Source organism: Heliangelus exortis, chromosome Z (genome assembly GCF_036169615.1).
Source record: "Heliangelus exortis chromosome Z, bHelExo1.hap1, whole genome shotgun sequence".
Taxonomy (NCBI): Eukaryota; Metazoa; Chordata; class Aves; order Apodiformes; family Trochilidae; genus Heliangelus; species Heliangelus exortis.
Window position 1 is genome coordinate 31230447 of NC_092454.1, and position 16358 is coordinate 31246804.

General features: G+C 38.5%; 1 protein-coding gene across 1 annotated transcript in view; it reads left to right on the forward strand.

The window, feature by feature from the left end:
• Window positions 1–16358, forward strand: part of CNTNAP4 (contactin associated protein family member 4) — a 204201-nt gene that overhangs the window by 65360 nt on the left and 122483 nt on the right. Inside the window, exon 3 of the mRNA XM_071730885.1 lies at window positions 11253–11446. Coding sequence (XP_071586986.1) covers window positions 11253–11446 — 194 coding nt within the window. The remainder of the gene's footprint in view (window positions 1–11252; window positions 11447–16358) is intronic.

Here is a 16358-nt window from a genome sequence, read left to right on the forward strand (position 1 = left end):
AGGGTAGAAAGGCCCTACAGAAAGACCTGAACAGGCTGAATCAGTGGCCCAAGGCCAATATTTGAGGTTGAACAAGAACAAATGTCTGCTCCTGCACTTGGGCCACAACAGTCCCATGCAGAAGAGTGCTTTGAAAGCTGCCTGAGAGAAATGGATACAGTGGTGTTGCTCAACAGCTACATGAATAATAGCCAGCAGTGTGCTTATGTGGCCAAGAAGGCCAACATCATCGTGGCTTGTAAAAGAGCCAGTGTGGCCAGCAGGACCCTGTACTCAGCACTTGGTGAGATTGCACCTTGAGTACTGTGTTCAGTTTTTTGGCACTTCAAGACAGGAAAGATATTAGATGCTGAAATACATCCATAGAATGGCAGCCAAATTGATAAAGGGTCCAGACAACAAACATTCCGTTGAGTGGCCAAAAGAACTGTGGCTGTTTAGTATGAAGAGGAGGAGGCTAAGGGAAATCCTAATTGCTCTCTACAGCTGCATGAAAGCAAGGGGTTTTTGGTCTCTTCTCAGTAGTAACAAGTTACAGGGTGAGAGGAAATGGCTTCAAGTTATGCCAGGGGAGATTTAGGATGCATGTTAGGAAAATCCTTTTTACAGAAAGTCTTAAGCACAGAAAGGCTTATGGGCTGTCCAAGGAAGTGGTTAAATCACCACCCCCTGAATTTGTTTTAAAATTGTATGCATACAGTGCTCAGAGACATGGTTTAGCAGTGGGCTGGTAGAGCTAAGTTAGTATACTTAGACTGAATGTTAGACTGGATGATTTTGCATGTCTTTTCTAACCTGAATGATTCTATGATTCTAAATAAAATATACATTTTATTTATTCATACACATATTTGCATTTTTCTGTGTAATTCACATCCCTGAAGACTGTACCTGGACTTAGGAAATTTAATTTCATTACCTACCTTGGTAAACTTCAACAGAACACTGCCACAGTGGCATACATTTAGAATATTCACAGTCTTCTTGTGTAACATAAACTGTGGCCAACTGGCCAATACAAAATGTTTTAAGTTTGCTTCTCCTTTCTGCTAATTCTGTAACCATATTCAGTTAAACATTGGAACGAAACACTAGCTTGAAATGAACAGCAAGGAATAAAACAGAATCAGGTTTGGCATGGTTTGATAGCTTGGCTTTGTCTGATTGTGTTGTATCTGAGTGAATGAAATGAAAACAACCATAAAGAAGAACAAATATTAGAACTTTAAAAAGTGAATGAGTTTTGGAGGTTTAAATGTAAGAACTTTTTGATATGAAGTTTTTTTTGACCAGAACGGCAAGTTTAAATTGCCAGACAGCAGAATATCTTGGTGGGTAAAACCACTGACCAAGGAAAACAAATATAGGTGGTTCACTGAAAACAAATAGTATGTGAAGAGCATATGAAACTTTGTTAGCCTAAAATAAGTAGTATGACTTGATCAAGCCATGCTGAATATTGTATAGGAGTTAGTTTTCTATTATTTTGTCATGGTTTAACAAATATAATAACGTAAATACAAATTTTCCATTTCCACTCTATTTGGTTTATATTTGGTAACAGAATGCTGTATATACAGTTACCAATTACTTCAGTACAGAATTCTAAATGAGAATCCTTCTTAAACTCAGCAGTATTATGAAAGATGGTGACAATGGGATGGTTTTAATTTTCTTGCCCCCTTAAAGTTTTATATGCATCATCGGCCTTTGAACAAAATCACATCCTCAGAAAAAATTCAAAGCGGTGAAGAACAAACAATCCCCCTTTTGCTGATGAAAAAGACGGAGAGAAGATTAAGAATGAAAAGTAATGATCCAAAATTCACATACAGCAATATTTACTAATACAGCATCCTAAACCCAGATATACCTACAGATTAGAGAAGAGAGAACGGCACTACTGCAGTTGTGCATGAAAAAGTCTCCCAAATTAAGTCCTGGCTTTTTTTTCAGTCTTGGATTATTGTCCAAGTAGGTACCACAAAGGGTTACACCTGCAAGCTCTGAAAAATTCCTAGTTTCTAGTAAGTGAGATAGTTTGCTGGTTAAATGAAAATGGATTATAATAGAAAAGTATTATGGAAATCTTGCAGTGAAGTGGCACCCTTCTAAAATACTTTTTCCTAAGGATCACTGAATTACTATAAGAACTACTTTCCCAACAGAAAACTGCTGGAAGAACACTTTTTCTAGTATCTTCCTTCTGCTGGCGAACCATGAAATCCCTTTTTAATACATAGCAGGGGTAACTCAGTGTCAGTGTATCCTATACAATTACAGCTTCATTATACTATTTCTAAAGAAATCTACCTATTTCAATGAAAATGCGATCTACTTTCAAATAGTAAACCAAAATATTAATTATGTAAAAGTGTATGATTACAACATAGGCTTTCCAACACATTAAAATCATGGAGACAACTCATTCATAGTACTTTGTGGTGTAATGCTGATGAAAAATCTGAAGAAAAAATACTGGCTTTAATAAGTCTTTGCATCATTGCATATAAGTTCTTTTGATAAACTATGGCAGCTACCTTTAAAAATATCTCCATGGACATATTTATGTAGTGACTGAAGAGAAATAACTTTAAAGCCTTCTGAAAATGGAATGTAAAATGGGATTCAGTCACTCATTCACTCACTCTCTCACTCACTCATGCACTCACTCAAGCAGTCACTTTTGTAAGCTACTATTGATATAGAAGTGGGGGCAAAATAAAGTTAGCTACTTTCTTGTCACTGGCTCCATGAAGCTAGAGCAAACTTTGCCATTATTAATACCATTTCCAACACCTATCTGTCACACTGAATCACATCTAAAATCCTTTTGAAACTGCTTTTGACATAGAAACTGCTACTTGTCACAAGCAGTTTTTAAAACCTAACATTCATTTTATAATACCTGCCACATTGTGAAATTTAGGATCCTAATATGTTAAATATTCTGACAGCTGAAAAAATAAATGCAACTGCTCCTTCTCTTCTAAGATTTTATGTGTTTTCTTCATTGATACTCAAGTTCAGAATACGTTAAAGCATGGTAGTCCTTCCTAAAAATTGAACTTTTCCTTCCTTTGAGGCCAGAAAGTAGGTGCTCCACACATACTCCCATAGAAGATAGTCTATCTGACTGTATTCATATAACTCTTCTCTTCTTCAGCCTTGTTTAAAAGCCCCTGATTATTTTTAGTAGTTCTGGTTTTACCTGAGAAATCTCTGCATGCTTTCTATGAAATTCTACTGTGACAATACAGCTTCCTTATATGGGTGAGCTAAGAAATAGCTGGTATTTATATATTTGTTCCTGGAAATGATTTAGATAAATTCCTCTCATTCTACAACTTCTTCACACATTTCTTGACAGCAAAGGTAATCTATTACCTCTTTCAGAATCTGATGCAAATCATGTGGGACTTTTCAGTCTTTATTTAACTGGTGCATTTCCTAAATATGAATGAGAGTTAAGGTTTGTTTGGGTTTTTTTGGTTTTGGTTTTGTTTTGTTTTTTTGTTATTGGTGTATTTTTTTGAAGGCAGGCTTTTCTCGAATACCAGACATTCATCAAATATTTTCTGAAACATGTACAAAAGCTCAACAATCACAACAGGCTCAACAAATGTGTTCACCCATCTGCTATAAAGAGGGAGTGGCACTCAAGGCCTTCAGAATTTATATATAGAGATAAATATTGGCTTCCTGAAAGAAGGCACCATTCAGAAGACTTCTTTGGAGGGGAAATAATTTTTTTTGTTCCTTCAGTTCTACTCAAGATTTCATTCCGTGTTTCTGTTATTGAGACCTAAGTGCTTATATTGAGAGTAACACATCTTGGTGAATTTGTAATATATGAAGAAAAAAATAGAAAACCGTTAAGGAGCTATACATAAAAATGGGAACAATATTCCCATAAAAATGGGAATAATACTTATTTTTTCAAATACTTCTTTGAATTCTTTCAGTTCTTTGAAGCTCAGAAAGCCAAATATATCCTGGGTCAAAAGAAGCATGGCCAGTAGGACCAGGGAAGAGTTTCTACATCTCTAGGACACTGTTGTAGGACCCCACCTGGAGTACTATATTCCATTCTGTTTCCCCTAGCGTAAGATGGACATGGAGATAATGAAGTGAGTCCACAGAAGGGCCACAAAGATAATTAAAGGACTGGAGCATCTCTCCTGACAGGCTGAAAGAGTTGGGGTTATTCAGTTTATAGAAGAGAAGATTCTGGGTAGACTATAGCATCCTTTCAGTACCTGAGAAAGCTGGGAAGGGCTTTTTTACAGGGCATGTAATGATAGAACAAGGAGGAATTGTTTTAAACTGGGAAAGGGTAGACTTAGGTTAGATGTTAGGAATAAATTCTTCAGTGTGAGGGTGGAGCAATACTGGAACAGATTGCCCAAGAAACTTTGGGCTGCCCCTCCCTGGAAATGTTCAGGTCTGGGTTGGATGGGGCTTTGAGAAACCTGGTCTTGTGAAAGGTGTCCCTGCCCATTGCAACTAGATGATCTTTGAAGTTCCTTCCAACCCAAACTATTCTATGATTCTACGATCCTTAATAATTAGGACAGCTCCCGCTCTTGGTTTCCCAGATACAGCTCACATATTTTAAGTGAAAGGGAAGTCAAAGGGAAGTTATAAAGATATTAAGTGGTTTCCTACAGAATCCATCTGTGCAACAATACTGAACTGCGACACTGTCCTGAAGGACAGACATGGAGTCTTTTTATACACTATTGAAGTTGTAGGTTTACCTTTAGTCTCTCCTAAATGAGTAATATATCTCTCTCATGCGGACAGTAATTGCTTACTAGAAACCTTGGGCTCCTCAGCTATTCAAAGCCTACTGTTTTCATAATCTATAAATAACGAGCTTTTTATTTGTTCTTAAAATCTAGATGAACACAATATGTCCTCTAAACTGACAAGCTTAAAATAAGGAGAGAAGGCTGCAGAGACTAGAGCACCAAGGTTGCTCTGTCTGGGATCAGTTAGACAGGCCATTCCTCAGTCAGTAATGATCCTTTCTGAAGAGCTGAGCTTTACTCTATTAATGTCATTTTGTCTTTTCAGGTGTAAAGATTGTCTATTTTTTATGCTAGCTTTAAATATAAGTATTACATAAGAATGAGAAAGACATTTCAGTTCTGAAAATAATTTCTTGGGAAACAATAGGACTTTGTTTTATCTTAAAGGAAAAAGATGATGTGGCTACCACACATGGTTGCAAAATCCTGTGCAGGAATTTTATGTATGGAACACTGACTGCAGGTCTGGTTTATAATCTAGCAGTACCTCCGTGACTCCATCTGTGTTCAAAGATGATTCTGTGTCCACTGTTTCTTAATCTTAGTGAAGGTCCATCATCCTCCTAGTTTTACTTGCCACAGTTTATCCATGGTTTCCAATTTTGATGTTTACATTCTTTGCTTTTATCTCTGAGATTTCACGCAGAACATCATTGCTTCAATAGCTTTTGCATAACTTTTTTTTGCATAGGCTTTCTGGCAAACTGCCCAAGATGTGATTTGCACAGCTTTCAGAATCTTTACTCAAGATACTAGCTGATAATCACTTTTCTTGCACTTTTTTGGTATAAAAATGGGAGTTTCTAATAATATGAACTCTGTTCCTTGGATTGTCTGATTAAGACAAGCACAAGAGAACTAAAATCTAAAAGTTAGATACCAGCATTGTTTTTTTCCCTTGGTTCTCTTACTCAGGAGTCTTTTCTAAGGGGCCAAAATGGTTCTTGTCTGGTAACAAACCATCAAGACTCTTTATCAGTTGTTCCACCTCCATCCCTGTCATCAGTCAAAGAAATTTTATAGAACAAAACTCTTACATTTTTTACTTAAGAATAAGCCTAAAGTTTTTTAATTCTCCATTTCTGAAAGAGTTTGTCTTACTTGTCAGATTAAGAAGAGGAATAATGCCATATATTAGTACTTTAGATATTTTGGGTGCTCTAAAACAACTAATTTAACTTGTCTAAGCCTAATATGCATCAGTAGTCAATTACTTGCATGTAGAAAATGTGATTTGTAATATGAACAGCCAAATTTATCCCTAGTGCAACTCTATTGACTTCAAATTAAAATCAGCTTCTGTTAAATGATCCATATGGGAAATACAAAACTTGCTTAATCGAAGAAAAAGATACTTTATGATGTATGTTAGTTTCAATCTGGATTTTCGCTTCTGTGCATTGCTTTCAGTTCTTACAATTAAATATGCAAAATATGACTGTCTCTGAAAGTGGTATAAATGATGGTGCTCGCTAAATGGTACAATGAACTGCATGGAAAAAGCTGGTGTGAACACACATATGAGTGTGAAATGTGTTGCCATTTGCAACAGTAGTCATCGGACAGGCTAAACAAGCCTGTTCATACAAGGGGAGAATCTTTACATCAGTTTCTATTCTCTGTAGCTCAGAGTTTTTAAAATGAAGCAAAGGAAATTTAGCAGACTAATAGGGAGGCAGTTTGGAAAGCCTAAGCAATACCTAATATATTTTTTATATCAAGACCAAGTTTTAGCCCTGGTGCAGCTATCCAAATCCACTGTGAGAATACTGAGATATTTTTTCTTCTGGATTTGAGGCTTTGGACCTTTTCCTTGGTCTTTTCTACTTTTGTTGTTTTGTGGATATTTGCTGACTTTGTTAATTTTTCTATTTTCAGTTCTTAATGATAATGATATTCTTTATCTTGTGAAGCTAAGGAATTATGAAAATGTTTACCCTTGAAGAAATGCATATCCTAGCAGACAGGAACCAGAGGGAGAAAAAATACATCACTGTGATGTATTTATACTGCTGGCTGTGCGGGAAGGTAGAGGCTATTTAAGCTCCAGAAGCAAAGAAAACAAAAATAAAATCATAGAATGCTTTGGGATAAAAGGGACCTCAAAGATCATCTGTTTCCAACATCCCCACCATGGACAGGGACCCCTTCCACAAGATCAAGTTATTCAAAACCCTATCCAATCTGAACCTGCACCCTCTGGGGGAAGGAACATGCAAAATTTCTCCTGGCAACCTGTTCCAATAATTCACCATCACATGAAAGAATTTCCTCCTAACGTCTAACCCAAGTCTACCCTTTTTCAAGTTTAAAACTGTCCCTCGTCCTATCTCCAGGTAAAAAGAGCTTGCCCAGCTGTTTTATAGTCCTCCTTCAGGTACTAGAAGGTTGCTATAAGGTCTCCCAGTCAGTGAAACTTCACCAGACTGATGGGATTTCGTAGACATGATGATGCCTAGAAGCTTTATCCACCAGTTCTCTCAGGACCTGCAGATGTATCTCATGAGGTCCCCTGGACTTGTGTGCGTTCAGGTTTTTTAGATAGTCTCAAACCTCATCTATCCCTATCATGGGTGGTTCTTTGTTCTCCCCATCTCTAAATTTGCTTTCTGTGACCTAGGCAGTGAGGCTCGAGAACTTGCAGGTGAAGGCAAAAAAATTCACTGAGTCTATTAGCCTGCTCTATATTCCAGATAACCAGGTTTTAGGTTTCCTTCTGGAGAGGCCCTACATTTTTCCTAGTTTTCCTTTTGTCACTGACATACCTATAGAATCTTCTCACTGGCATACCTATGGAATCTTTTCTTCTTGCCCTTGATATTGTTTTCCAAAATTCAATTCTATTTGGGCTTTAGCTTTCTGAACATGGCCCCTGCTGCTCCAGAAATTTCTCCATATTCCTCCCAGGCTACCTGTCCTTGTTTCCACCCTTATAGGTGTGAGCTTCTTGTTTTTTTGTGTCTGAGTTTGTCCAGGAGCTTCTAATTCTTCTGTGTAGGCCTCCTGGTGTTTTCTCCTGACTTCCTCTTTGTTGGGATGCATTTCTGAGCTCAGGTGAGGTGATCCTTGAATATTAACCTGATTTCTTGGTCCTCTCTTTCAATCCAGAGCTTTACGCCATGGTACTCCACCAAGCAGGTCCCTTAAGAGGACAAGGTCCAGGGTAGTGAGGTTGATGTGCACCCTCCTTGTTACTCTAAAGATCTTGAACTCTAAAGCTTTGTGATCACTGCAACCCAGGCTGCCCTTAAGCTTTAACTTGTCCATGCTACTCCTATCTGACTGCAGAGGCCTCATCCACTTGGTCAGGTGGCATTTGTCAGACTCCTACTGTAATGTCCCCTGCTCTCCCTTTAACAGTAACCCATAAGGTCAGCTCCTCATCCATACTCAGCTGGAGCCCCATGCACTCCAGCTGTTCGCTGGTGTAGAGACTGATGCCACCTACCGACACCACTTCATCATCTCCCCAACCTGTCCTTTCTAAAGAGCCTGTGACCTTCCATTCCAACATTCCATGCCAACAAGTTCATAGATCTGCAAGGCTCATGCGCATCTCTTAACACTTCTTTTTATTCTCCATGTTATGGGAATTTGCATAGAGAAATTTAAATTTGGCCCCCAGTGAGACTGATTTACTTGCTTCAGTGCCTGGAACTCCATTGGGGTATTTCTCCAGTGCTTCCTTGTTGCCTCACTTCAGGAGCCCCTGGTTCATCTCTGTAAGACTTCAAATGTGGTGCAACTTGTCCAATACATCTCTGAGCAGCAGGCTGAGGGACCTTGTTAGTTCCTCATCCTTCTGACTTTCCTGTGTCATCCCACAGCTTGCCACAGGGAAGCCTGGTATTATCTTCCCCTCCTTCAACTCTAGTTTAAAGCTCTGTCTGAGTGCCAAAAGCTTCTCAGCAAAGACCCTCTATCCCTTTTGAGAAGAGTAAATCCCATCCACTGCCAGCATGCCTGGTGCTGTGTAGACCACCTCATTATCAAAAAACCCCCCAAATTTATGGCAGTGACACCAGCCACAGAGCCACATATTAGTAAGCTGAATGCATCTGTTTCTTTCAATGTTGCTTCCTGAAACCTCATAGAGACAACTGAAAATAAACAGTTCCCCAGCTTCCCTCATCAACCTTCCCAAGGCCTTGAAGTCTTTTTTGATCACCCTTGGACTATATACTCTGGCATCATCTCTGTCCATGTTGAAGATTAGTAATGAGTAATAGTCTGAGAATCATACTAGCTAGTAGGTTTCCTAGTGATGTCCTTAATCTGGGCTCCAGGGAGGCATCAGGCTTCCCTAAGAAAAGGGTCCCTCAGCATATTTGACCTTCTGTTCCCCTCAGAAAGCAGTTGCCTACAACTACATCTTTTCTTCTTGGTAAAGGCGGTCATGTTATGGGGCCCTGCTGACCCTGGCAAGATCTCTGGTGTGGATGGACCACCACCCCATCTCCAGAAGTGTATAGAAATGAAAAATCTGCCAAAAATGTAGACAATCTGATGGAATTACTCTTCTCCTGTAAACTCAGTGTCTAAATCAAGGGCAGATTACAAGACTTTAATTTTGTTTATAGTTTAGCAACTGAAATGCTTAATAGTTTTTTTTTACTAAACTGGGGGCTGATTCCTTTAATGAATAACATATCCTTGTATAACTTCTGCAGAAAAAGCATTGAACATAACTTAAGGGGTGAGTGGGAAGAAACCTCAGTATGTTATCATGTAACTGACTTGAAAATGAATGTTACTACATTGTAGAAAAAGAAAACAAGAATAATGAATATTCACAAGGCAAAATTTGGTTCATTAATATATGAAAGATGCATGATCGCTTATGTCACAGCTTAGCAGTTTGGGTGGGCCACAAACCTAATGACAGAATTCTTCTCTATTCCCCCACTCCACCCAAGAGGAAGATAAAAGGGGAATAAAGACTGGAGAGCTTAAGTTGGAAACTGAAAACAATTGGATACAGATTTTACTAACACAAGGGAAAGGTAATAACATAAAGCATAAGGTAACAAAGAATACAAATGCATAGAATTATATACAAACATAAATATACAACCCGATAACACATGGCAAGCTGGAGGGAACAAACAGTAGCACAGCCAGAGGGAGGTGAGAGTAGAAAGATGGAGGAGCTGCTGGCTTTCTGATCTTTTATAAAGTATGGAAGGAAATGTGAGGGTATAGATCCCTCCCTTTGCATTCAGCCCCTCTCAGAGTCCATAAACCCTCCTTCTTTAGTTCCTCCTGTTCAAATGGTGACAGCTTAGATTTTAAATTCAGCACAAATCAATTTTAATGAATTAAATAAACCAAGAGCTTCAGAAAATTTCCCGTTTTTAATTTAATACCCAGTTTATTTAACAATATTGCATAATATGAAGTAGACTTTCAACTAGTATGTACACTGGACAAATAGAAACTTCCAACTTTTAATTAATTGCTGACAGGCTGGATGAAAGCAACCTCCTAGTAACCATCACACCCTAACTTGACAGCCATCAAGACAAGCTGACCATTTGTTACTAAAATGGGATTGATAAACAGAGAATCATGAGTTAAGAGAAAGATTTAATACCTCATAAAAAGTGTGCTGTTGCTAGATGTGTTCAGTAAATTACTTTAAAGGCTTTCAAGTTGTGCCAAGGGAGGTTCAGATTAGATATTAGGAAAAAATTCTTTACCAACAGAGTGGTAAAGCATAGGAATCAGTTTCCAAGCAAGGCAGTGGAGTCATTGTCCCTGCAGATATCATAAAAATGGATAGATGTGGTACTTCAGAAGATTATTTAGTGGTTAAGGTGATGTAGGACTGATGGTTGGAAGGTTCGATATTGAAGATCTTCTCCAAGCATGATGATTCTATGGTGCTATATATTCCATAAATATTTCTTTTCAAACAGTTATATCAAATTAAAATAAAACTAACATTAACATAGAAGAGATAACATCAAATTATTAAATTATATTATATTATTTTATTATCTGCTTTTGTAACCTCAATTGAACATCTTCTTCCTAAAAAGGAATTGTGTAATGTTTGTGGGGCTTTTCTTAGCAGAAAATAAGCATCAAACTTACATGCTTTTGCCACCAGAGAAAGAAAAAGGGGAATGAATAAATTCACAATAATTTTAATAACTATAAATGGTTGCATGTATCAATCTGTATCAAATTTTATAATAGCTGCTACATAATATCAAGACAGTTTGTGTGCAGCTATATCTTGAATTCAAATCATGGAATGGTTTGTATTGAAAAGGGTCTCTAAAGATCATTTAGTTTCAAATGCCTGCCATGGTCAAAGCCATCTATTACTAGATCAGATTTCTTAAATGAATTAATTAGTATTTACGTGTACAAGTTTTGTGTAAACTCACTTCTTTTAGGAATGCATGTAAATCACACTTATTATTTTTTCAGGTGCTGGTGGCTGGTCTCCACTTGTTTCCAATAAATACCAATGGCTTCAAGTTGATCTTGGTGAAAGAACTGAGATTACTGCTGTTGCTACTCAAGGTGGTTATGGGAGCTCTGACTGGGTAACAAGCTACCTTCTGATGTTTAGTGATACTGGACGGAACTGGAAGCAGTATCGTCAAGAAGAAAGCATTTGGGTATGTTTTTTAACAGTAAGAATTAATTTTTTTGAAGACTTAAAAAATCTGTGTATTGTTGCAAAAATAAGCAAAGCAGTGGAATATAAAGAACTCCAAAGTGTTCATACAACTAAATTCACAAACTAATTTAACTTTTGATGAGATAAAAGGGAAGCAACATACATAAAAAACCTAACCTATAGCATTACTCTTCTAAGCATCTCAAGGAGGTATTCTGAGGACTACAAATGTACTGAAAAATCTCTGCTGTTTTGTGATGTATGGCAAAGGTGTTTTCCAAAATTTCTTGTCCCAGAGTATTAAACGTGGCTTTTTAATTAAGAAAAAACCAAACCAAAACCCCCCCTAGCTACTAGCTTTCTAGATAATAAAGATAATTAATAAACACTGCTATACACAAAGCCGCCTATTCACATGAATTTTATTGAGACTAAAGGCTATGCAGTATCAGACAGATGGTATCCAAAATCCTGATGGAAATCAAACAATACAGTTCGAGAACAGTGTTGCACCTTTCTTTGATCCCCAGTTACTAGCACTTGAAATAAAGAAAGAATATTGGTACCTGTGGTCTATAATTTTATCCTGTCAAGTTAATTATACCTTCTGTCCATACAAAGGACTTAGTTTTACTAAACTTCAGACTTTGATTCTTTCTTGATGAAGTTAAACATCATGTTAAAATGTATTTCCTTTTTATGCATTTTAATTTTGCTGACTTTTAATTCAAAATGTTCTTGTCAGTCTTGTTGTCAAAACCTATCTATGGCATAATGAGATTATGTAGTGCCTTGCTTGCTGCATAATTATCCTTTTGAATTTGCTACACATTTCTGCTTCAGACTGTGTTTCTGTTACAAGGAGAAATAAATTAGTTTCTGATCCATATGGCTTTGGGGAGTAAGGAAAAAAGCAAAAAAAAGGAACAATATTGTAAAAGTTAAATGAGCATAAGCTACTACAATATTGTGTTTCCCATCTACAGACAGACTGATAAAGCAAATCTGAGAGGTAGAACCATTTGATCGCTTCAATGAGGATTCTTATGAAATCTCATAATGGTATTGCAAACAGCGATGTAGATATTTATTACTTGATATTACCAGTAAAAAAATATCAAATATAAGTTTAAAATAATTGTCAAATGCTGATGCAGACACTGGTGTAAGGTTAGACCTCTAGGAGGGAAAAAGTAAGGCTTCAATTCCATTATCTCAAACTTAATAAAAAATTTATTTTCTAAGTGAGTGCAGTGCAGATTGGATGTATGGCTTACAGGCAGTGATGCATAATTCAAGGATGTAAACCATCAAATTCAGAGATAGTCTATTTATCTTTTTTATGTATCTTTATTTAGGACTTATGCTTCTAGGGGAATATATTTTTTCTTTTCCAAACTAATACATGCACATAGTCTTGGAATGAAACTCTTAAATCTCTATTTATTTTATAGATTTTCTCCAACTGTTTCCTGTTTATGTTAAGCCTTCTTAAATAAAATACCCAAGTTCATTTCAGGAAAGAACAGCACACATTTTAAGACATGTACTGTGTTACTTCTATTCTCTTTTTAACTGTATCATTGCCCTATTACAATATTGCTTACCAGCATTACCTTTAAAAATAAGTAAATAAATAAAAAATACTAGTATGCATTACAAAGATGAAACATGCCCAATTCTATGGTCTTTTCATTGATAAGAGTACTTCAGAATTCTTCACTGTATGTAAGAATATATACTCTGTAACAATTCTTTCTAACTTGGGTAGAATCCATGTGTCTTCTTGACAATTTCAAAAATTCCTACCTTTTTTTTTTCCTTCTCAGAACTTAGTTTTGAATTGTCTTTGATACCTTATGGTTTATCTTAAGGTTCTGAAGCTCCTGTCATCAGTGGAGCTAATCCCAGTTTTTTCATTCACTGTAAAATTTTTATAAAAACTGACATACAAAGAGGACTATCTGAGCATCTGCAAATGACTAGTTATAAAAAATGTCCTAACAGTCTGTGGAAAGGGTATTCTTTTCTAAGACTGGTTTATTAGACCTTGTAAGACTTTGTTAGGTTGAAATAAGCAATGTGAGAGTATCTTACTTCTTCCTGTCTATGAAGTGCTTCATTGTTTCTTGGTGCTAAATTTGGATGCAGATATTCTAAAGTTATGTGAGATGCTTGGGGTTGCCTTGACCCAGATGCAGGACATTGCACTTAGTCTTGTTGAACTTCATGAGGTTGGCATGGGCCAACCTCTCCAGACTGTCAAGGTCCCTCTGGACGGCATCCCTTCTCTCCAGTGTGTTGGCTACGCCACACAGATTGGGGTTCAGTGAACTTGCTGAGGGTTCATTCAATGTCACCACCCATGTTGCCAACAAAGATGTTAAACAGTCCCGAAAGAGATCCTCGCGGGACTCTGTTTTTCGCTGGCTTTCACTTGGACAATGACCCATTGACAGCCAGGCCATCAAGCCAGTTCTTTATCCATTGAGTGGTCCATCCATCAAACCCGTATTTTACCAGCTTGGAGACCAGGATGTCATGTGGGACTGTGCTGGAGGCTTTGCTCAGGTCCAGGTAAATTATGTTGGTTGGTCTTCCCTTGACTATTGATGTTGTGACCTTTTCATAGGCCACACAGTTTTTCAGGCATGATTTGCCCGTGGTGAAGCCAAGGGCTGTCTATACCCAATCACTTGTTCTCTTTCATCTGTGCCTCCTGGAGGATCTGCTCTGGGCACAGAGGTGAGAGTGTCCAGCCTATAGTTCCCTGCATCTTTCTTCTTTTCTTTTTTGAAAATGGGGGTTATGTATCCTTTTTTCCAGCTGGTGGGGACTTCACCAGACTGCCATGACTATTGGAATGTAATAGATAGTCTCCACATCTGCCAGTTCCCTCAGTACATGGGGGTGTATCCCATGAGGTCCCATGGACTTGTACACATTCAAGTTCTTTAGATGGTCACAAACCTGATTGTCACTTACAATGGACAGTTCTTCCTTCCAACCCTTGCCATTGTCATCTGTGACTTCAGGAGTGTGACTGAAGCCCTTGCCAGTGAAGACTGAGGTAAAGAAGTCATTGAGAGCCTCAGCCTGCTCCATATCACTTGCCACTAGTTCTCCTGTTTAATTTCTGAGGGGACTGACACCTTCCCTAGTCTTCTTTTTGCTGTTAATATATCTACAGAAATTTTTGCTATTCCCCTTGATTTCCCTGGATAGATTCAGTTCTGTCTGAGATTTAGCTTTTCTAACCAGGTCTTTTGCTGCTCAGAGAGCTTCCTTATATGCCCCCCCATTTTAGATGTCCTTTCTTCCATTCCTTGTTGAGTTTCTTTTTTGTCATAGTGTGTCCAGGAGTTCATTGTTCATCCAGTTGGTCTCCTAGTATTCTTTCCTGCTTTCCTCTTTGTCAGCATACTTTGCTCCTGGACACGGAGAAGGTGATCCGTAAATACTAACCAGCTGTCCTTGCCTCCCTTCCCTTTAGGGGTTTGTCCCATGGTATTTTGCCAGCAGATCTCTAAAGCAATAAAAGTCTGTATGCCTCAAATCCAGGGTTGTAAACTCGATATACCTCTTCCTAAATGTGCTGAGGATCTTAAACTCAAGCATTTCATGATCACTGCAGCCAAGGTGGTCCCTGAACATCGTGTTTGTCACCAGCCCTTCCCTGTTGGTGAGAACAAGGTCCAACACAGCACTTTTTCTTGTTGGTTCCTCTACCACTTGGAGGAGGAAATTATCACCTGTGCATTCCAGGAACATCCTGGATTGCTGGTACCTTGCTGCATTGTCCCTCCATTGAATGTCAGGCTGATTGAAATTGCCAACAAGCATCAGGACCTGTGAATGTGAAGCCTCTTCTGTTTGTCTATGGAGGGCCTCATCTGCTTGGCTCTTCTGGTCAGGTGGCCTGTAGGAGATGCCTGATGTAATACCACCTGTTATGGTCTGAAGTAACATTGAAATTTATTTTTGTTTTGGATCTGAAAACCAAAGTCCAACTGTAGAAGGGTCGGGTACAAGCAGATTTTAATTGACAGTTGACACAAGCAAAATGATAGAGCCGGGGAAAAGAGAGAGAGAGGAAAAGAAGATATAAGAGAGAGAGAGAAATGAGACAAATGGGAGAGAAAAGGTTAAGAAAGTGGGAAGAAAGAACGAGAGAGAGTGAGAGAGAGAGTCACCACCAGAGGTCCAGATAGAAGGGTTGGGTGCAAGCAGATTTTATTTGACAATTGACACAGGCAAAACTATAGAGCCAGGCAAAAGAGGGAAAGAAGAAAAGAAGATATAAGAGAGAGAAAATTGGAGAAAAAAGTTAAGAAAGTGGAAAGAAAGAATGAGAGAGAGAGAGAGAGAGAGAAAGACAGAGAGAGAGAATCACCACCAGGGTCCAGCTGTCCAGTGAGTTTCTTCAAGATGGCGCTGATCCTGGACAGGGTCTGATGCAAGATGGTGGTGGGTCAAGAGATGACAAAAACAACCACAGCACAGACAGCCACATATACCCCTGAGTTCCTTTTGTTCCGAGGGGCAGCTGTCAGTCAGCTGCCACAGAAGCCAGGGTCATTGGCATCAGAGCCATTGCAGACAGGATGCCTGGAGCGGTGCTTCTGCAGAAGGGTGCAGTCCCCCACCCACTCATCAGTTCTTATCTCCTTCCAGGTGCCACTCCCAGCTCCTTTCCAGCCCCCATAGCCAGGTACATCAGCATCAGTACAATCAAGATGGCTTCCTCCACCCTGGCCAACGTAATTGTGCCTGTAGGGATGTCCTAGCATTGCAGGCTGGCCCTAAAAAAAGAGGAATAGTCTCCACCCAGTAGTTCTTATCTATTCTCGAGGTGTCACCCCCTGCTCAGTTCTGAACAGCCAGGTCCTCCACCCTAGCCAGGGCTGTTC